The sequence below is a fragment of the Danio aesculapii genome, chromosome 1 (genome assembly GCF_903798145.1).
Source record: "Danio aesculapii chromosome 1, fDanAes4.1, whole genome shotgun sequence".
NCBI classification, from domain to species: Eukaryota; Metazoa; Chordata; class Actinopteri; order Cypriniformes; family Danionidae; genus Danio; species Danio aesculapii.
This window is the reverse complement of record NC_079435.1, coordinates 5,810,623-5,834,313: the sequence shown is the minus strand read 5'-3', so window position 1 is coordinate 5,834,313 and position 23,691 is coordinate 5,810,623. Positions and strand designations below refer to the sequence as shown.

Below are 23,691 nucleotides of genomic sequence, written 5' to 3'. Positions count from 1 at the left end.
TGTAGATAGCCTCATGAGCAAACTAACCAGTAAATATGTATGATGAATTTTATATCCTTATAAAACAAAACATTGAAAAACTAAAGAGAAATTTAACGTTTGAATGGTAAAAATAACAGTTGTACTTACCTCTAAGTCCGTATAATGGAAGTCGACCGTTATAGATTGGTACTATTTGAATTTCGTCATACATTCTGGTTCGTTAGCTGGGCCTCATTTCCTGTTTCGTGTCAATTAACGTACGTTAATTTGATCTAGAAATCACACACTGGTTCATTCATAGGTTCTAAAATCTGCCTATATAATAATATAAGACTCTTGGTCAGCAGATCCACGCCTACTAGCGGTAAACCATCGAATTCTCAAACATTCTGAAGTAGCATGACGTAACGACGCTGAATAACGTGACCTCGACACTTTGACAAGCTCCGATCCAGTTAACATGCCGAAGATTATTTAAACAGTGTTTAAACGCCAAATAAATCAGTGTTTAGAATCATTCTGTATGTAGATTGTGTATTTAATATTGTGAATGGAGTCTGACTTGTGGAAACTGCTAAACAAAGCTGCACTGAACATTTCCTGGTGAAGATGGAGCAGAATGAAAACAATCAGGCAGCACAAGACACCAGATGAGGAGACGAAATCCTGCCAGCCGTCATCTGGACAAGAACAGATGAGGAAAAGACCCTGTAAGATGCTCATTTGTCATTTAAAATAAAGCTAATGTGTTAGTACTGTGTTCATTTTTTTATCGTAATGAAACGCCACAGGCAGCTAATTGTTTTTGACTAAAGGGAGATGAATGATTAATCCAGATGTCAAATATAGTTGGAATTTTGGCAGGATAAAGTTAGCCGACTAAAATTTAAACCAAATGTCATGGCATGATTTCATGTACAAGAAAAAGCAATGATAAATAGACAATATCAGTAGGATTAGCTCTGTGACAAACTGTAGAGGATCAGTAAATATCTATCATTAAATATCTTGGAATAAGAACTGCCCTAAAATATATTGTTTTAATGCCAGATGCCCATTGAATTTATATAAAATTGGCATCCTGGAACATCATTATAAAAAAAGTTTTAATTAAATAACATTATGACTGAAATGTCATTATAATAATTATTAAAGACTTTTAAAATATGTTTGTAGAAAATGGCAGCACAAAAGCGTATTTCTTTTTAAAAAAAAAAAGTCGTCAAAGCATTGTTATATACTGTGTGAACTGTTTAAACTTATTTTAAAAATGTACTAACAACTTTCTTTAGGCTAAGATTACCTTGTTAGCATAGTCTGGCAGTTTACAAGATCATATAAAAAGGTTGCATTTGTGAATGGTGAAATGGTAGTTGTTGTTGTAAACAAATAGACCCCTACAACATAAAACACACCAAAATATTTAATCAATATTAAAACTGAAATCCTCATTAGCATTTGTATGAAGCAACAGAGTTTGATCCATTGTGTAAATAGTGTTCACTCTCACTTATTGTTTGTCTTCATACTTACCTATGGTGTTCACCTGTGTCTTGTTTAGTGTGTTTGCTCTGTAGATAAACAGCCCTCATTTATTTGTCAGTTCATGTTGCTTATCGAGTGATTTTTCTCTCATGAATACTTTTGTTTGTCTTTATTAAAGTGTGATCGTTGGACTCTCATCCTCCAATTTATTAATTAGGGTGCACATACAGTATGTTACTTTGGCTTTTTTTTGTCTTAATGTCTTTTATCTTTGGTATTTTAGGTCTGACGAAGCATTCTGTCACTTCTCATCAAAGCCACACAGGCGATACTAGACAGACTTTCACTTTCATACTCAAGCAAAGCCTCAAGAGACACTCAAAAGGTCACACTGTAGAGAAGTCTTTTACATGTTCTGATAGTGGGAAGACTTTCACCGAGAGACACAAGCTTAAAATTCACTTGAGGATTCACACTGAAGAGAAGCCTTTTGCATGCCCTCAGTGTGGAAAGAGCTTTTCAGTTAGCCAAAGCCTTAAGAGACACATTAGCATTCACACCGGAGAGAAACCATACGCTTGCACCCAATGCGCAAAGGGATACACAGTGAAACAACATCATGAGAATCACATGAGAGTTCACACCGGAGAGAAACCTTTTATTTACTCTGAATCTGGAAATAGTTTTATGGAACAGCTTACAATTATCACAGAAGAGAAGCTTTTCACTTGCCCTCAATGTGAAAAGAGATTCAGAAGGAAGAGTACTCTTAAAACCCACATCAGAATTCACACCGGAAAGAAACCGTTCACTTGTTCTCAGTGTGGAAGGAGATTCAAGCAACAAGGACAACTTCAAACTCACATTGAAAAAGTGCCTTGAGAGGCACATCCGAATTCACACCGGAGAGAAACCATTTACCTGCTCTCATTGTCGGAGGGGCTTCCCAGATAAACAAGAGCTTGTCGTTCACATGCGGATTCACTCCGGAGAGAAACCTTTTAGGTGTTCTGAGTGTGGACGGAGTTTCACTGTAAACAAGAGCCTAAAGAGACACATGATTGTTCACACTGGAGAGAAACCTTTCTCTTGCTCTTACTGCGCAATGAGTTTCACAGAGAAACAAGGCCTCAAGAGGCACATGAGGATTCACACTGGAGAAAGACCGTTCTCTTGTTTTGTGTGTGGAAAGGGTTTCATGCAACAGGGACACCTTCAGAGTCACATCAGAATTCACACCGGAGAGAAAGCGTTCATCTGCTGAGTGTGGAAAGGGTTTCGCTGTCAAACAAAGCCTTGAGAGACGCATGACAATTCACGCTGGAGAATTTAGACGGAGTGCAGAAATCTCCTTTACCGCCACCTGTGTGCAACATAGATGTAGATGATGTGACGTTAGTAGATGCAAATTAGATTTATGCACAAAACTGGAACAAGTTGCGAATAATTTAAAGCGACAACAGCCCCTTTCACACTCACAGACTTTTCTGGAAAATTTGCCATCAATTTTCTAGAAAGGGATCACGTGTGAACAGAAAAATACCGGTGAATTCATTCAAGTAATTTTCTGGAAAGAGAAGTTGTAGCATTACCAGTAATTTGCCAGAACGGTGCTCTGTGTGAACGCAGAAGGAAAATTGCCAGAAAGAGTGCGTTTACAACGCATTCACACAAGGGTTGGGCGATGTCGACCAATTTGGCATCGTACAATGTCTAATGTGAAACATCATGATGGCATCGTCGTCGTAGGTGGTGGTGAATTAATTATTAATGAATAATTAAATAATTCATAACAAATAATTATTTTTAGCCTAATGTTTCAACTACCTGACTCGCATGGTCTTTGTTTTACCCAGAAGTAATCAAATCATAAATAAAGAGAAGTTACACAAAAAAATACCACCTGTCAGTCACTTTTCCCGCAGGACTCTGGCATGAATAGGCAGAGTGATCTGTGTCGTTAAAATGGCGTCGACAAACTTGTTTGGTAAAAAGGTGCACAACCAACAGTATCTGAGATCTTCGCTGAAATGACTAAGTACAAGCGTGAAAGCAAAAAATTGAAGCAGTGTACTGACGCTGTGACACGTTACCTGATAGACTCAAAAGACTGAAGAGTCATTAGATAGAGACAAGATTAATTAAATATCACCTTTAACAACTATAGTGAGACGCTGTCCAGCGGCACATCCTTGATAAACTGTCTGACATGCACTGCTCTCTGGGGGTTTGTGCACAAAGCAGCTGCTGACTGCCTGGAGCTCAGACGTGCGCATATGCTGCAGTGCATGCCAGAGTGTGTGTGTGTGTATTGTCACGTGATGTGCGTTTTCAGCAGTATAGTGTGGAAAGGGGACTTTTCAGAAATGCTAGGTGAAACGCCAGTGTGGACATGGATCGTTTTTGTACTGAAATGCCATTTTAAAGCTAAGAGCTAAGACGTATTGGTATAAAGTGTGTGTTTTTCGTGAGCGTGCTGCTGCTGCGACAGGGGCCAGGTGGAGGATTGTGATGCCGGCTCAGCATTGTGATTTCTATGGGCCATCGGCAACGGACGATGGCATCGTTTATCGACCCAACCCTAGTTCACGCTTAGAACGCAGTGACGTAAGATGTCTACTCCAGCCAATTAGGCAAATTCACATCCACGCTGTTTATGAAAGTAAACAGCTTTAAATACTTCTCCAGACTAAACTAGATAACTAGTTAACTGCTAGATGTTAGTCAGATAACATTTCTGTTCCTTCTTAGGCCAACTGTGGAAAAATTAATCGATGAAATGCTTCTGATAAACCGCTGTGAGTTTACCTGGAAGCTCTGCGTTTAGCAGGGTGACACATGTGCATGTGAAGAGGCGCGTGAGTCAGGTTTGAGGAGCCTACAATACTGGTAGTCTTTCATTTTAGAAAAATATCTCACAAGCTGCAGCACAAACTCAAATGTACATCTCATTATGCAAAAGTGTTCCTCAAAATCTATTCATCTATGTAGTTCACAGTATCCATTAGAATTTGTAATGTCGTCAAATGTGTAAACAAAGCTGTTTTTAGCTGCGGTTAGCACTTCTGCCGGATGGTAACTTAAGGGGATTTTTTCCTAGGTATTTGGGCCATCACTGAGACAAAGGCAGCTACATGAATGCTAAAGTTTTAAATAAAATTAAAACCTTGAAGAAAAAGACTGACCCCCTTCATGTTTAATACAAGCACGGCCGTGTAGAGCTCATTTTAGCTAATGATGTCAGAATTTACTGATATTTTAGAATGGATTTGTGAATGGTCCTTTCCGGAAAAATTCCGCAATGTCCTTGCCTATGTGAACAGCACATATTTGAATTTACCGGTAAAGTCGTTCCAGAAATTTTATGGATATTTACCAATATCACCGTTTGAAAGGGGCTAACGTGTGTGGATGTTGAGATCGGCTTGTTATTGTATTGTGAGATCAAATACTGATTCATTCTCTCAGATATTAAATATTGTGATCGAATCGTTACATTTAGAGTCATGAGCAGGAAGAAAACGCTAGTATTCTTAAATAAAGTATTATTTCAGTATTGCTGACTTGTCATTTTCTGTTCTTAAAAATGTTTTTTAATTTAAATTATATTATATCAAGCAAAACTTTTTTTACTTTTATATATAAAATACAAATATAATGATGTAAAATATTTCAAATTGTAATTCTCAGATATGTGTAAATATAAGTTACTGGTGATTTGACCTTAGTGATGATGTTGATTAGGAGATATTTACCTGAATTAGCAATATTAGCACACTGCAGCAGTTATATAATAATACCAAACAGCATCAAATCTCAGTGTTATTTGTTTTCTGTTATTACTAATGTTTATATCAGTGTATTTTCACAAAACATTTTCCTCAAGAAGACAATATAAATATCAAGCCCAAACACTTTTGAAACATTCTTCAAAATCTATTCATTTACAAGCTTGACAAGTGAGAAAACGACAGAATTTTAATCTGTGGATCCAAATTTAAAATGTATTTTATTAAATGTAATTTATCATAAACATTATTGTATAATTTGTGCACTTAATTATTAGTAATTAGCCTGTGAGTGTTCTAAAACTACCAAAATCACACTGGGTAAGCAGATCCACGCCTACTAGGGGTGAGCGATGGGAATGACAAAACATTCTGATCCAGCATGACATCACGACGCCTCGTTGCTCACAATCACGTGACCTCGCCACTTTGATATGCGTCTTTATCCGCTAACATCCCAAAGCTTATTTAAACAGTGTTTGAACGCCAAATAAATCAGTGGTTAGAATCATTCTGTATGCAGATAATGTATTTAATATAGTGAATGAAGTCTGACTGGTGGAGACAGCTGAACAAAGCTGCACTGAACATTTCCTGGTGAAGATGGAGCAGAATGAAAACAATCAGGCAACACAGACACCAGATGAGGAGACGAAAACCTGCCAACCGTCATATGGACATGAACAGATGAGGGAAAGACCCAGTAAGATGCTCATTTGGATGAAGATAATGTGTTAGCATAGTGTTTATTCTTTTTTTAATGTAAAGAAATGCCACATGCTGCAAATTACTCATGCATAAAAGCGAGATGGATGATTAATCCAGATGTTCAGATGTCAAGAAAAGTTTAAAAATGGGCTTTTACCAAATGCATTGCAGTTGTTTTTATACATAAAGGGAAAAGCGATAAAATGCTAAATCAGGTTAATATTGTGCATTTCGACAAATTGTAAACGATCTGTAAATATCTATAGACAAAGTTTATTGGAACTAAAAACTGCCCTGAAGTATGATCTTATTGCCAGATGCCCACTGAATAGTGAAAAGTGAACACACATAGTGAAAGCTGCACATCATCACAATTTAAGATTAATGATCATTATAACTGGAATATCATCATTATATTTTAAAAAAAATCTAAGTTAAAAAATATTTTTCTGTAAAAGGGCAAAGTCTTAAAAACAATGTTCCAGAAAATTCTGTATAGGTTACTTTACATGATCATATAAAAAGGTTGTATTTGTGTATAGTAAAAATGTAGTCGGGTTGTACTCATTTATCTAAAAAGTCTTTTACATATTTTTTTAAATGCATGTGTTATAACTAGACCCAGACAGAATCTGTGCGTATTTTTTGCAATTTCTGCACTGAATTTGTGAAAAATCTGCAGATTTATGCATAATGATTTTGGGTTTATCGTAATCAAAATTGTAATATATATATATAATTAAATAATAATACCTTTTTAACTTTTATTTAATGTTTACAATGCAAATTATTATCTTATTAGATCCATTTATTTGATAAACAAAGCAAGTCACTCATATAATCTATCTACCTTATATCTATTTAAAGACAGAAATTATTACTTCACAAACTATAATTAAATCATATGAACGTTTTCATATTAGTCAGCAATATTACTGAAATTAATTTAGAAACTGAATATAAATTTACACACATTTACATACAACTAAATAAATAGACTAGATGATGGGCTGAAAATCTGCAGATTTCTGCACGCAGACTCCGTGTGGGCCTGGTTATACCCAATTGGCTTGTGGGTTAATTTGCACATTTTACAATATAAAATTAAAAAATAATTCTAAAAAACTAGCTATATATATATATATATATATATATATATATATATATATATATATATATATATATATATATATATATATATATATATATTCCAATAATATTAAAGGTGCCATAGAATGAAACTATGGATACACCTGATTGGCCACAACATTTCCTACTAAGATTACAACAATGATATATTTTTGTTTTAAAGCTTGTATTAAACATACTATCTATTAGGGTTGTCACAATACTGGAATTCGGTACTAATCGGTGCTGAAATTTTAGAAACGTCCATGTCCCGCTAACATTTGTCTGCTATTGAGCACATTCTTAAACAGCTCTGATTTACCATTGTATTCATGTGCTCAACAGAAATGACTTTGATTGCCCGTGAAGGTCATCAGTGCTTTAAAGTCACGTCGATCAGCCGGTTTGTCTATAAGCTGACAAACGAGTTATCCGCTGATGGATCGCGGCTTTAAAACACACCAGTGTTTCTGTATCTGTGGTTACACTCCATAAACAGCGGTGAATTCGATGTACTGATGACCTTTTAAAATTTCAGTATCGATTGGTACCGAATTCCAGTATCGTGACAACACTATGATGTATGGGATTCTAATTGGAAAACTAGAGATGCTGTGAGTGCTCAAAACTCATCAAAATGCAGGATATACAGATTAACTATTCATTCAGTGCAACCAAGAGGCATAAGGCCTGCTTAAATGTCTCTATTGTTAGTTTTACATGTATATTGTGATATTTGCCATGTTTGTAATGAGGCAACAAACACATGTCGACTACTTTATTGTTTAGGGTGCAATAAAGTAGTCGACATGTGTCCTTGAATTGAGTTTTGACATTTGTTTTATTGGTGATTTTTAGATCTGAAGATATCAGGAAAACATCAAAATAGGACGTCTTTCATTCAACAATCTAAATCAAAGCAACACAAACGAATTTACACTGAAGACACTGAACCAAGGCCTTTCACTTGCGCTCAGTGTAGAAAGAGTTATGTGAAACAACGACATCTTTTCTTTCACATGAGAGTTCATACAGGAGAGAAGCCTCTGATATCCCCTCAGTTTGGAAAGCTCTTTGCACAGCAAAGACAAATGAGAGTTCACACTGTAGAGAAAGCTTTTTCCTGCCCTCAATGTGGAAAGAGTTTCACCGTGAAGGGTACTCTCGAGAGCCACATGCGAATTCATACTGGAGAAAGGCCTTTTATCTGCCCTCAGTGTGGAAGGACTTTCATATTAAAACAAAGCCTTGAGAGACACATCCGAACTCGCACGGGAGAGAAGCCTTTTACATGCTCCGAGTGTGGATTGAACTTCATAGGAAAGCAAAAGCTTAATATTCACATCAGAATTCACACCGGAGAGCAGCCTTTTACTTGTCCACAGTGCGGAAAGACTTTCATTTTCAAGCAAAGCCTTGAGAGACACTTAAAAAGTCACACTGGAGAAAAGTCTTATGTATGTTCTGCATGTGGGAAGAGCTTCGCTGAGAGACACAAGCTTAAAATTCACATGAGGATTCACACCGGAGAGAAGCCTTTCACATGCCCTCAGTGTGGAAAGAGCTTTAGGGTAAGCCGGAGCCTTAAGAGACACATTAGCATGCACACCGGAGAGAAACCATACGCTTGCACGCAATGTGCAAAGTGTTACACTGTAAAACAACATCTTGAGAATCACATGAGAGTTCACACCGGAGAGAAACCTTTTATTTGCTCCGAATGTGGAAACTGTTTTATGGATCAACGGCAACTTGTAATTCACACAAGAATTCACACTGGAGAGAAGCCTTATACTTGCTCTAAATGCGGAAAGAGTTTCATGCAACAAGGACAGTTAACATATCACATGCGGATTCACACCGGAGTGAAACCCTTTTCTTGTTCTCAATGTGAAAAGAGATTCACTCTGAAAAGTACTCTCGATAGCCACATGCGAATTCACACCGGAGAGAAGCCTTATGTTTGCTTTCAGTGTGGGAAGTGTTTCAAGCAACAAGGACAACTTCAAGTTCACATGACAACTCACACCGGCGAGAAGCCTTTCGTATGCTCGTACTGCATGAGGTGCTTCACTCTGAAATACTGCCTTGAGAGGCACATCCGAATTCACACCGGAGAGAAACCATTCACCTGCTCTCAATGTGGGAGGGGCTTCACAGAGAAACAAAAGCTTGTCGTTCACATGCGGATTCACTCCGGAGAGAAACCTTTCAGCTGTTCTGAGTGTGGAAGGAGGTTCACTGTAAACCGGAGCCTAAAGAGACACATGATTGTTCACGCTGGAGAGAAACCTTTCTCTTGCTCGCAGTGTGGGAAGTGTTTCGCGCAACAAGCACAGCTTCAGAGTCACTCCGGAATTCACACCGGAAAGAAACCGTTCATCTGCTCCCAATGTGGGAAGTGTTTCACAGAGAGCAGGAACCTTAGGAGGCACATGCGCGTTCACGATGTAAACAGTTTAATCGGTTGCCCTCAGTGTGAAAAGTGTTTCGTGCATCAAAGACAGCTTAAAAGTCACTTAAGAGTTCACGCTGGAGAGAAGCCTTATACGTGCTCAGCGTGTGGAAAGGGGTTCAGAGTCAAGCAAGGACTCACAAGACACAAAGTAACTCACACTGGAGAGAAGCATTTCATCTGCTCCGAGTGTGGAAAGAGATTCATGCAGCAAGGGCACCTGCAGAATCACATGAAAATCCACACCGGAGAGAAGCCTTTCAGCTGCTCTGAATGTGGAAAGAGTTTCACCATGAATATCACTCTAAAGAGACACATGAAGATTCACACTGGAGAGAAGCCTTATAACTGTCCCTACTGCGCAATGAGTTTCCCAGAGAAACCAGGACTTGAGAGACACATGAGGATTCACACCGGAGAAAGACCGTTCTCCTGTTCTGTGTGCGGAAAGGGTTTCATGCAACAGGGACACCTTCAGAGTCACATCAGGATTCACACCGGAGAGAAAGCGTTCATCTGCTCTGAGTGTGGAAAGGGTTTCGCTGTCAAACAAAGCCTTAAAATTCACATGAGAATCCACACTAGAGAGAAGCCTATAGACAGCGTGCAGGAATCACCTAAGTGCGACATGGGTTTAGATGATGTGAAGACAGGCAAAGTGTACCAGGACACTGGAAGATCTGTTTAAGCAAGTCATCATGATTAATATAACAGCATTGGGAGAGTTTGGTCAGAAAAAGTACATTGTATGTACACACATAATACAATCAGAACTGATTAATAGCGTGTTGTAAATGGCACTAAGTGCAGCAACCTTTGTTGTAATATTCATTCATTCATTCATTCATTTTCCTTCGGCTTAGTCCCTTATTTATCAGGGGTCACCACAGCGTAATGAACCACCAACTATTCCAGCATATGTTTTACACAGCAGATGCCCTTCCAGCCGCAACCCAGTACTGAGAAACACCCATATATTGTTGCATTCACACACACTCTCATACACTACAGTCAATTTTATTTACCCAATTCACCTATTGGGTCATTACCCAATTCACCTAGCACATGTGTTTGGACTTTGAGGGAAAGCGGAGGAAACACAGAGCACAAGAGCATTGGCAATCTCCACACAGAAATGCCAACTGGCCCAGCCCGGACTCAAACCAGCGACCTTCTTGCTGTGAGGTGACAGGGCTAACCACTGAGCCACCGTGCTGTCCCTCTTTATTGTAATATAAATTTTTATTTATTTTTTTAAATACCAACTTTAACAGAATTGGTCCTAGTAAATTAAGGCTGCGTATGAAATTGCATACTATATAGTATGTTTAAAACAGTATGCGAGCTGATTAGTATATGCGAATTCAAAGTATTCAAAAAAAGTATACAAGGAGTACCTGGATACCTACTACTTCCGGTAATAATCTGAAGTGCGCATCTAAGGGATGCTACACTGTCCCATGATGCCCTGAGAGAATTTATGAATGGAAGTGAAGTGGCGCAACTGACGCAGGCAGGTCATGTGATAATGACAAAAGAGCGTATTTAGTACATCCGAGTTCCATTGAGACTACTCACGTTCATACTGTATAGAACATACTTTTCAAATGGTTGTGTAGTAAATTCAAATGTAGCACACACTGAGTAGTAGGTGATTTCGGACGCAGCCTAAGTCAGTCATAATAATTATTATTCAAATTATTTTCAGAAATTTATTGAAATTTGTCCTATATATTAAATTTGTCCTTAAATATTTCCTATACAATGCAGTATATATGATTTTTGTCCGTTTTGTAATTGTGTAAATTATTGTACAAAAATATTTAAGATTAAAAATCTGCAGTGCAAATTGGAAAACTCATGGAATACTTTACCATTGTGGTACAATATTTTCAATTTAATAAATATATTTTTCACCAAATAATTTATCAATGTCCCTATATAGACTGCCTTTTATCAGACATTACAACACAAAAGCTCGCTATCTGTGAAAGATCACTGCACACAGCCATCAAAACCAAATAATCCAGTTACATTTGCAGTACATACATAAATGCAATAGTAGTCATTGTGCGAGACTGCAGACCTACTGAAAAAAAAAGTCCTTTAGGGGTGAACATTCACTGAAAATCTGTCATTTTTGCATATAATTTGCACTGTTAAATCCAAGTCAAAAGCTGTCTGTAATACTGTATTTGGATTTTATGAAAGACTTTAGCTAAAAGTCATGCAATATATAATTTCTGATGTTTTAATGTTTTAATGGCAAAAAATCGATTGTTTGGCTTCTGGAAAAGAAATAACATCATATCTGAAATAATATTAAAGCCAGTAACTAAAGACAGAGTTTTCTTTTTTAAATAGGCTGCCATCCCATAATAACAGTTCACTCTTTATTTATAATATATAGAAATATTTATAATAACAATTGAATAAGATTTTAAACTACTATAATTAATCATTTATAAATCCAAAGTTCTGTCCAAACTCTATTGGGCGTTCTACTTTTTATGTAGAGTCATGAACACACTAGTAATTTCTCCCATAGGCGACTGATTTGAAGGTTCTAAAACAAGCGAATAAGAATAAGGTCAATATAATCACTGTGAAAATGCACACATACTGCAGCCCACTGGAAATGATGGGTCCGGTGTTTCAGTACCCAGACAGCACCGTGACGGTAGGGTATCTTGTGCGGTGCGTCATGCACTTCTCTCGGTCAATAAGAAGGGAGTTTGTTTTGCAGGCGATGTCTTTCTCCAGGTTCAGTCTGCTCTCCTCCAGGTCAGACAGAGACTTCTGTGCTTCATAAAGCTGCTGCTGTAGAGTTGACACTGTATTGCTGAGCTTGGATGCCTCACCTAACAGACTACACACAATAGGTGAGTTTTAATATGTGTGTGTGTGTGTGAGTGCGCTTGTTTATGTGGTTTATGAGAACACAAATTAGTTTAATGGCAAGGGTATGACAATGTTGAGGTCGTTTATGAGGATATGCCTTGTTTCCTCATAATTTATAATCATGCATAATGTTTTTTTTTATTATTTTTCTTTGTTTCCTTTGAAGGTTTGGTTAGGGGATGGGTTAAGGTTATATAAACTGCATTTTTTACAGTATAAAATATATTACACCTATATAGAGTCCTCATAAATCGCAAAAGTTAGCATGTGTGTGTTTGTTTTCTTTTACCTGAGCTGTGGCTGGTCTCTGCACTGCTCCATGTTGGGTCTGAGGGTCCGGTAATGCAGTCTAGATTGAGCCACTCTGAGCGGAGCTTCTTTATCATGCACCGCCTCCTGTAGGTGTGAGATATTTCTCTCCTGAGCCCCGATCTGTTCCAGAATCTAAAGCACACGCACAAGATAAAGTTACACAAAGTAATAAAGTTACACAAAGTAATGTTGTATGGAGCCAGATCAGTCTCAAAAATAATACATTAACAAAATGAAATTCATACATCTACAACACAATTCACATTTATAAAAATCCAATTTGTAAATTCAAAACACGATTCACAAATACACAAATCCAATTCGTAAATTCAAAACACGATTCAAAAATACACAAATCCAATTCGTAAATTCAAAACGTGATTAAAAATACACAAATCCAATTCGTAAATTCAAAACGTGATTAAAAATACACAAATCCAATTCGTAAATTCAAAAAACGATTCAAAAATACACTAATTCAATTCATAAATTCAAAACACGATTCAAAATTACAAATCCAATTCGTAAATTCAAAACATGATTAAAAATACACAAATCCAATTCGTAAATTCAAAACACGATTCAAAAATGCACAAATCCAATTCGTAAATTCAAAACACGATTCAAAAATACACAAATCCAATTCGTAAATTCAAAAAACGATTCAAAAATACACTAATTCAATTCATAAATTCAAAACACGATTCAAAATTACACAAATCCAATTCGTAAATTCAAAACATGATTAAAAATACACAAATCCAATTCGTAAATTCAAAACACGATTCAAAAATACACAAATCTAATTCGTAAATTCAAAACATGATTAAAAATACACTAATCTAATTGGTTAATTCAAAACATGATTAAAAATACACTAATCCAATTGGTTAATTCAAAACACGATTCGAAAATACACAAATCCAATTCGTAAATTCAAAAAACGATTCAAAAATACACAAATCCAATTCATAAATTCAAAACACGATTCAAAATTACACAAATCCAATTCGTAAATTCAAAACATGATTAAAAATACACAAATCCAATTCGTAAATTCAAAACACGATTCAAAAATACACAAATCCAATTCGTAAATTCAAAACACGATTCAAAAATACACAAATCCAATTCGTAAATTCAAAACACGATTCAAAAATACACTAATCCAATTCATAAATTCAAAACACGATTCAAAAATACACTAATCCAATTCGTAAATTCAAAACATGATTAAAAATACACTAATCCAATTGGTTAATTCAAAACATGATTAAAAATACACTAATCCAATTGGTTAATTCAAAACATGATTAAAAATACACTAATCCAATTCATAAATTCAAAACACAATTCAAAAATACACAAATCCAATTCATAAATTCAAAACACGATTCAAAATTACACAAATCCAATTCGTAAATTCAAAACATGATTAAAAATACACAAATCCAATTCGTAAATTCAAAACACGATTTAAAAATGCACAAATTCAATTTGTAAATTTAAAACACGATTTAAAAATATGCAAATCCAGTTCATTTAGCAAAAATATTTATGATTTACTTTTGAATTCACAAATTGTGTGTTTAGGTTCGTGTCTAGTAATGACAGCAGAGATATAAAAAATGAGTGAGGTCCTATTGGGTAATGAGTGTTTGTTTCGGTGCTTTCAAATATCAACATCATTTGGCAAAATTTGCTTAGTGCACCTTCAAACTTCATTATACTACAGCACTGTTGAATGCTTGATTCTGATTGGCTGTTGAACATTCTAAGGCGCATTTATATTTCAGATAAACGCACAGCTAAAGTAGTTCCGGCAGGTTTTGATAGTATTACAGCTCCATATCACTACGCTGAATGATTTCAGTTATTTGAGTCAAAAATCACATTAAAACACAACAGAAGGCTTTAGATGAGATGTGTAAGAAACTAGGCCTACACACAGGAACAGATTGAGGACAAAACCTAACAAATGTCTGAAATACAACATGTTTTAGCTGTGGTAATCATAGTATAATTGGAATAATTGAGTCCAGTACATTGAATTATTAGAAAATAATGCATACCAAAGGTTTACTGCCCAGACAGCTTTATGTTTTGGATGCATCACCACCTCAGGCATGCATTCTGTTCTAATAATTCAGCAAACTGGACACAAGTATGATTGTTTGTATGAAATATGAATGCTATGCACTCAAAAAATTGCGTTTGCTGTTTGTTCAAGCTACTTATTTAAAATGAGCTGAAACAACACAATTATTGAGGTTTATTGGGGACAACTTAATTGTTTTATGTTCAATCCACTTAAATATGTAAAAACTTATAAGCTAACTTAATTTCTTAATGTTGTGCCAACACAAAACGTTGTGTGGAACCCAGCATACTTTACAGTGGAATATGATATTTAGTGTACATGTATTGAATTTTGTGTTTGTGTGTGTGTGTGTGTGTGTTACCTGTGCCAGATGCAGCTCCAGCTGTGTTTTGGCCTGGCTCATCTCCACGCAGCGCTGAGTGAAGGCTCGATCTACAGCGTCACACTGCGCCCGCAGGTCCTCCGTGGTCTCCTGCAGGACCCGCTCAGTCAGGCGCCTCAGGGCCTGACTCGCCATCTCCTCTCTCTCCGCCAGCCGCAGGTTATCCACAGTGAACTTACGCCAGACCTCCTCATCACACACTCTGCAGAGAAACACATTCGAGAGCTCCATACTGGGACTATAATAACTGTTCATCGTCAAAGACGCAGTACTGCAAAAAGTAAGTCTTGAGACCTATTCGGATGGTACATGGGTTTTCTTTTCAGAGGGACATAAGGGATTTTTTTTACTATTTACACAGGATAGTGTGTGACTGAAGTTGCTATTGGATGAAGATAATGTTGCTGTGGATGTCTTGAGTTTATAATCCTAAAAACCCAAGACTGACACTACAAATGCAGAAGCAAATGGTCAGGCTTTGATTGAAGATCACAAATTAACTTGCACAAATTAATTAACTTGCACAAATTAATTATTCACCTTAAGAATAACAATGTGAGCTAGCAAAATCACCACTGTAAATTTTCATTTCAAGCAGACTTTAACAGATATTTCTAACAGTGTAAACTGAAAACACATTGTATTGTGAGAGGTGTGCATGAAATGAAAGTATAATTGGTGTCTGGCTGATCTCTGGTACACACTGATCCTGAAGCACTGCTGAACTTGGATGCCGCTGTGTGTCGGTGCTCCTGTTGCTGAATCGTCCACAGAGGTCATCCAAACTGTATGCCTGCTGTTTATCAGACCAGTCCAACTCAAGAGTGTGTTTCACCTCCCGGTTCAGCCTGGTGGACACACAGACAGCTGTATGACTTTACTTTTTCTCTCCATATGCACCGGACACTTTACTTAATCTCCGTTTTAAAAGGATTTAATAGAGAAAACAATGTTTACATATGAATGTACCACACAATCATGTTGCATTACTAGTCTTCTTCAATCTTAAATACTTCTTTTGAACAACATCTTGCACAATATGGTTCTGTCTTATCTAAACTTGCATAGTCTGTCTTAGGTTATGTGTATAGTTAGGTACAGTATTTATTTATAGTATATGTACAGTTAGTTTAGTTAGATTACCGCTCCGGTATGTTAGTTATGTATAGGCTTAAAATAGCTCTTACGTCCAGTGTTGTGTTCATATTTCAGATTATGTTTTTGTAGCACTGTGGTCTTGCGGGACATGACATTTCATTCCAGTGAAAATACAAAAAAGGTCAACTTGTCTTAAATTATGGCAAAATGTTCCTGATATACTGTTGCTATAAATACTGCTATATGAGATATATGAATATATTAAAGGGATAGTTCACCCAAAAATGAAAAATTAATCATTTACTCATTGAGATTCTTTTTTGTTGTTGTTGAACACAAAGGAAGATACTTTGAAGAATGTTCAAAAACACAGAAACCATTGACTTCCATAGTATTTTTGTTCCCACTATGAAAGTCAGTAGCTGCTTGTTTCTAACATTCTTCAAAATATCTTCTTTTGTGTTCAATAGAAGAAAGAAATTCATAAAAACGATTTAGAACCATTTGACTAAGTATTATATCGGTGAACTATCCACTTTATTATGATACTTACCGATTATAGAATCTGTCCAGAAATAAAAACAAAAACAAAAACAAATGCATAATGTGGATGACTAGCCTGATCTGGTTGACGGTTTGGTCCAGAGTTTTTTTCAGCAGGGTCTGGATGCTTCTGATCAGCTCCACCTCCTGTTGGAAATCAATTGACAAATGTTTGAATAATAGGTTGATTAATAGGTTACTTGTTACAACTATTACTATAATTCCTTATTCATTAATGAAGATGTCTTAATGAAGGTGAAAGGTTTATTTCAGAATCAATAAAAGTTTTGCATCGCTGCTTAAAAATCTTAGAGAAAAGATATTTTAAAGAGTAAATAGTTCTTCAAACATCAATTACTACTATAAAAACCCTTTTGTGCAATGGTAAGATTCCAGCAATGTCAACTTTTTCCCATGCAAACAAAGATGCCAATGAAGAACTTTTATTTTAGCTAAATATTCGTGTTTTCAAACCATTCTATAGTAAAGTACTCGAATTAATCTGCTGTGGTGACTCTATACTTGCTTTGGTAACACAACAACTATATAAACAAGTTACCCCAAACACATGCACTACAGGTGAATTGATGAACTAAATTGGCCGCAGTGTGTGTGTGTGTGTGTGTGTGTGTGTGTGTGTGTGTGTGTGTGTGTGTGTGTGTGTGTGTGTGTGTGTGTGTGTGTGTGTGTGTGTGTGTGTGTGTGAATGAGTGTGTATATATAATACACTAAAGGCGGTAGTGCTATCGCCTCACTGCAAGAAGGTCGCTGGTTCGAGCCTTGGCTGGGTCAGTTGGCGTTTCTGTGTGGAGTTTGCATGTTCTTCCTGCGTTCGCGTGGGTTTCTTCAGGGTGGTCCGGTTTCTCCCACAGTCCAAAGACATGTGGTAGAGGTGAATTGGGTAGGCTAAATTGTCCGTAGTGTATGTGTGTGTAAATAAGTGTGTATGTGTTTCCAAGTGATGGGTTGCAGCTGGAAGGGCATTCGCTACATAAAACAAATGCTGGATAAGTTGGCGGTTCATTCCGCTGTGGTGACCACAGATTAATAAAGGGACTAAGCTAAAAAGAAAATGAATGAATAAATAATACACTAAAAAAGTAAAGCATTAACTACCATTAACTACAACTATTATCAACGCAATCTCACGACAATTCGTAACGTTTTGTGGCTAATTCCTATGAATTTGTACGATCTATTTCGATCAGTTTGCTCATCACTAAGTGACAGTTGGGTTTAGGGGTGGGGTTAGGCGCCACGCCTCCTTTTTAAAGTCGTACATTTCCGTACGACTGAACTTGTACGAATGGACCCTTTTCGCAAGACTTTTTTAATGACGTGTTTAACGATCATCATAAACTTAAATCCTTAAAAGTTTTTTAATGTTTATATATATTTTTTAAACATATGTACGCTTATATGTATTTACGTATGTATTACGCTATCTTTGCATCAAATGACAAAAAACAATTACCACTCGTGCGAGGTGTTTGTAATGCAGAATCTATAGCGCACGACAGTAAATTTCACGTAGTTCTCACTTCTGCTTGCCGTTATCAGTCTCACACAATTGTTTTCCTTTTTCTGAATGTCTCGATAACACATCGAGTGTTTCTTTTATTATATCAGCAAATTGGATTGTAAAAAAAGATTTATTGTACTCTCCCATTCACTGCGCTATGTTTACCCAACTTTGATGACTTCCGCTACTGAGAAACCCAGACATGTGAAAAGGGTCCATTCGTACGAATTAGCCACTAAGCTGACAAAACTTAAACTATTTTCATGAGATCATGCTGGAATTACTATAGTATTTTTTTCATGTGGGATTGTGCTTTTCTATTAAATGCATTTATATATTGATTATGTATTAAAGGGAGAGTTCACCTAAAATAAAGTTTTATTCATTATTATTATTTACTATTGCTCAAGTGGGCCGCAAATCTTTGAGTTTCAGTTGAACACAAAACATTTGAATATGTGTTTTCAGCATTTTTCAAAATATCTTCTTTTGTGTTGAACATAAGAAAGAAACTCAAACAGGCTTGTGAAGTGAAAGGTGAGTAAATGAGGACAGAATTTTTAGTTTTGGCTAAACTATCCCTTTAACGAATAAGCTAAAATACAATACATTATTTATTTATAAAGCACATTTTAAAACAACCAAAGTTGAATATTAAAGACAGAAAAGAAAGCAGAATATAATAGAAACATTTGACAAAGAAAAGCTATAAAACAGTGATCAGGAGTATTAAAAGCGAGAGAAAATAGGTCTTTAAAACTGGCTTAAACACAGAAATGGAGGAAGAAGATATAATGTGAATTGAAAGTGTTCCAGAGTTTAGGACCAGCAACTGCAAATGCTCGATCACCTCATTTGATGAATGAATGATGAAATGAATGGTAAATTCTGGGTTTAAATACGGTTATGCATTATATTTTAATTAGCTGTCTGTGTACCTTCAGAAGTTCCTCCTCCACCGGGTCCTCCACCAGGTCGGGACCGAAGCGTCTCTCCCGGCAGGTCAGGTTATCGGTGGCGATGGCGAAGGGAATCTCCGTGGCGTCCAGCGCTTTTTCCAACCGCCGCCTGGAGCTGATCTGCAGGTCTGTTTCTGCACTGAGCCGCTCGATGAGTCGCTCCAGCTCGGACCTCCAGAGGTGGATATCTTGCAGCCGGGCGCCCAGGTGTGTGGTGCCCTCGGTCTGCGTGCGTAAAGTAGCCGCGTCGGTCTCCGCTTTCAGCGCTCGGGACTCATGGCAGATGTTTTCCGCCTGGTTTCGCTCGGCGGCGGCCCGGTTTAACAGAGCGGTGTTATTGTTGAACCACTCGTCGGGGGTGTATTTGGCGCTCCGGTAACCCGCGGTGGTCAAACCGGTGGATGTTCCCGAGTATACATTCTGTTTAACGGCGATCTCCGGGTTTTCCACTGGTGGCTGTGAGCCATTCTGCGCCACGACCCGTGTGTCATAATGAGGCCGTGACACTAGAATCTGTGAAGACATTATTTCTAGTAAAAGTATTTGAGCGCCTGTATATAAAGCGTTTTACTTACAACAGTCGAAGAGACGACGAACGGTAAGTTTGTTTTTCGTCGCCTGGATACGGTTACCATGGAGTTTGTTGAACGCGGGAGTTTTACGTTACACATTTTCAACGTTATTTCTGGATTATTTTATAAACTTTATTCAGATTAACTCGATCTAAGCAACACAGTTATATAATATAATATAATATAATATAATATAATATAATATGTCATAAATTACATTATTGTTGCGATGGAATAAAATAGTCCATTATTCTCATTAAAATTTATTACAGATTCAAAGCCCAGAAACAGAAAATAAATCATAAAATAACAGCATTATATATATATAAACAAGCATATATATATATATATATAAACACAGCTTGTCTAAGTAAAATAACCTACAGGGAGCATTCTGGGAAGGTTCTCTCTGTGTCAGAGGTGCCCAAACTTTTTCTTATGACCAAATTATTTTATTTCATAATATTTCAAAATAAATAGAAAACATTGCTTTGAATCATATTAACTAATGCAGAATGACTTTTAAATGATAACTTATTGCAATAAAAATGTAAACAATCACATTTATAACACAGTGGAGATCAATGCTGAATACACTAGTCAAGCAGAATCTGCCTTTTAATAGATTTGCTCATCAAAGTCTCTGCATTGTCCTCTATCAGCAGGCTCACAGTATTTACATTTTAAATTACAGCATTTAAATTAAAACATTTAATGTCAGTAAAAAAAATTGTAGCTTAACAATAAAACACACAAATAAAAGATTACATCAAATTTAAAGAGGCAATCTCTACCTCGCCATCATTCTCTCTCTCTTCTCAGATGGGATGGCGGGCCAAATCAAAGGTTATCATGGGCCAACTTTAGCCCGTGGACCCTAGTTTGGGCATCTCTGCTGTAGGTTGTGAAAATATAAAAATGACAGGGAAGGTTCTCTTGGTTTTAAAAAATAACAGAAACAGGGAACATTCTGAGAAGGTTCTGTCAAGGTTATGAAAAAAGCCAATTAACACCAGCATGGAACATTGGAAAGGATAGATCTTGGTTTAAATAACTTAAAAATAACCTGCAGAGAATGTTTTGGGAAGGTTCGAAAATAACCATCATTGAACATAACCAGCAGGGAACATACTGCGAAGGTTATTTTGGTTACCAAAAATAACCAACAGAAAAGATTCCTATAGGGTTCTTGTTTGGTTCCCAAAAATTTACCAAGTTGGGACGCAAAGGCAAGTGTTTGCTGGGAGGGATAAGAAAATTACATAATACCCCAACATCAAATGATTCCAAGCATTTATGAGTTTCTTTTCTCTTTTCAGCAATAAAGGACATCTTGAAGAATGTTAGAAACAAGTTCCATATTAGTGAAAAGAAATAATATGACTACCGATTTCCAACATTCTTCAAAATATCTCCTTATTTACACTACATGCACTTCAGCCGCAGCTCTGCACAGTTTTGCTCCAACCCTAATCAAACACAGCTGATCCAACTAATCAAGGTGTTCAGACTATAGCTGGGCTTTGTGTGTGCGAAATTCTGTCATGCGGTGCTGTGAAAAGGGGCGGGATTAAACAAGATGATTAGACATTTAAAAAAGCGAGCGATTGCTCCATGTGTATGAATGGAAGTCTATGGGAGGAAAATCCCAGTGTGACCACAGCTTAATAGACACTACTAGATCAGCTGTGTTTGATTAGGGTTGAAGCAGAACTGTACAGAGCTGTGGCCCTCCAGGAATTGAGATTGAGACCTATGTTTTATGGGTTTATGGACGTCTAAATATTCTTAAAGACAGAGATCTCTTACAATAATTAACCCTGATACACATTAAATATGGTTAAATTGTGATAAAGAATCAAATAAACCCTCATTTTACAAAACTAACAAAAGTTTAACCATATTTGTAGTAAAACTGGATACACAAATGGCATCAATCCACCAGAACATCACATTTTTACAATAAAACCATATTTAAATTGAGAGTATATTGATGAGAGGTTATGGTTTCAAAGCATGAAGCATCAATTGAAAATAAACATAGAATTGCAAAATACATGATATCTTTTTTTAAATGCAGTTTGGGCAGGAAAAGATTGATTGTTTACTCAGGATCTGCCACTTCTACAGCTTACACTTCCTCTTTCTGTGGTCTTTTAATTGGCTTAATGCTGCTTCATCTAGGTTAATGACTGACTGATTCCAGGAAATGTTGGACTCAAACAGGATTGAAAATAGATTTGAGCAGCACTCGTCTGATTCACTGGGTTAATGGACACTTTCTCCCCGGGCTCACCATCCTATTAAGGTTTTATGAGCAATGAGTATAAACCCGCAGAGCAAAATATTTATTTACTTATGTTTCAGTGCCATATCAGCAGCATTGACTATATTCATGACAACACTGAAATACATATTCAATACATCGTTTACAAATAAAGACTTTTGTAATAAACAAGCATTATTATAAAGAACATACAGATACTAACAGTACTGATAGGGGATCTTTCTAAGACTGTTCAGTTTGGTATGCTTTTGGCCCTTTTCCACTGTGTTGTATGGTATGGTACGGTATGGTTCGGTACACTTTTGGGCCATTTCCACTGAGTGGTACAATACAAACTGAACCGTACTGTACCGTACCATACCACTCAGTGAAAATGGGCCAAAAGCATACCAAACTGAACTGTAGTGTACCACTCATTGGAAACGGGCTAAAAGCGTACCAAACCGAACTGTACTACTTAGTGGAATCAGGCCAAAAGCATACCAAACCGAACCGTACTTTACCACTCAGTGGAAATGGGCAAAAGCGTACCAATTGAACTGTACCATACCACTCAGTGTAAGCAGCCAAAAGCATACCAAACCGAACCGTATCTTATTGTCCTACCTAGTGGAAACAGGCCAAAAGCATACCAAACCGAACCATACTGTAGAGTGGAAATGGGCCGAAAGCATACAGGAACGATACCATACCACTAAGTGGAAATGGGCAAAAGCATACCAAACCGAACCCTACTGTACCACTCAGTGGAAATGGGCCAAAAGGAACGTACTGTACCATACCACTAAGTGGAAATGGGCAAAAGCGTACCAAACTGAACAGTACCATAACACTCAGTGTACGCAGCCAAAAGCATACCAAACCAAACTGTACCTTATTGTACTACTCAGTGGAAACGGGCCAAAAGCGTCCACCAAACCGAACCATACTGTCCCACTTTGTGGAAATGGGCCAAAAGCATACAGGAACATAATGTACCATACCACTCAGTGGAAATGGGCAAAAGCATTCCAAACTGAACTGTACCATTCAGTGGAAATGAGCCAAAAACGTACCAAACCGTACTGTACCATACCACACAGTGGAAACGGGCAAAACCATTCCGAACCGAACCCTACTGTACCACTCTGGAAATGAGCCAAAAGCGTACCGAACCGTACTGTACCATACCACTCAGTGGAAACAGGCTAAAAGCGTACCAAACCGAATTGTACCGTACCGTACCATACCACTCAGTGGAAACGGGCAAATGCGTACCAAACTGAACTGTACTGTACAACTCAGTGTAAGCAGCCAAAAGCGCACCAAACCGAACCATACCGTATCACACTACTCAGTGGAAACAGGCCAAAAGCATATCAAACAGATCTGTAGTGTACCACTCAGTGGAAACAGGCAAAAAGTGTCTCTTTTTAAAAATGGTTTTAGTTAAATACATTAATGTACTAAAAAATGTCTTTTTTTAAAT

The 23,691-nt window shown here is 37.0% G+C and overlaps 3 protein-coding genes across 3 annotated transcripts; 2 read left to right on the top strand and 1 right to left on the bottom strand.

Moving 5' to 3' along the window:
• Window positions 1–378: 378 nt before the first annotated feature.
• Window positions 379–4,986, top strand: LOC130223718 (gastrula zinc finger protein XlCGF7.1-like). Its single transcript, XM_056456419.1, has 2 exons — window positions 379–692; window positions 1,751–4,986. The coding sequence occupies exons 1-2, from the start codon at window positions 602–604 to the stop codon at window positions 2,347–2,349; spliced, it is 690 nt and encodes a 229-aa protein (XP_056312394.1). The 5' UTR covers window positions 379–601; the 3' UTR covers window positions 2,350–4,986.
• A 588-nt stretch (window positions 4,987–5,574) lies between these two features.
• LOC130223702 (oocyte zinc finger protein XlCOF6-like) lies at window positions 5,575–11,403 on the top strand. Its single transcript, XM_056456417.1, has 2 exons — window positions 5,575–5,958; window positions 7,950–11,403. Exons 1-2 carry the CDS (start codon window positions 5,859–5,861, stop codon window positions 10,232–10,234), a joined length of 2,385 nt encoding a protein of 794 aa, XP_056312392.1. The 5' UTR covers window positions 5,575–5,858; the 3' UTR covers window positions 10,235–11,403.
• A 798-nt stretch (window positions 11,404–12,201) lies between these two features.
• tekt4 (tektin 4) lies at window positions 12,202–19,921 on the bottom strand. The gene is made up of 6 exons (XM_056456420.1): window positions 19,344–19,921; window positions 16,960–17,030; window positions 15,947–16,090; window positions 15,222–15,444; window positions 12,737–12,891; window positions 12,202–12,415 (listed from the first exon to the last, which is right to left on the bottom strand). Exons 1-6 carry the CDS (start codon window positions 19,887–19,889, stop codon window positions 12,202–12,204), a joined length of 1,353 nt encoding a protein of 450 aa, XP_056312395.1. The 5' UTR covers window positions 19,890–19,921.
• Window positions 19,922–23,691: the final 3,770 nt, after the last annotated feature.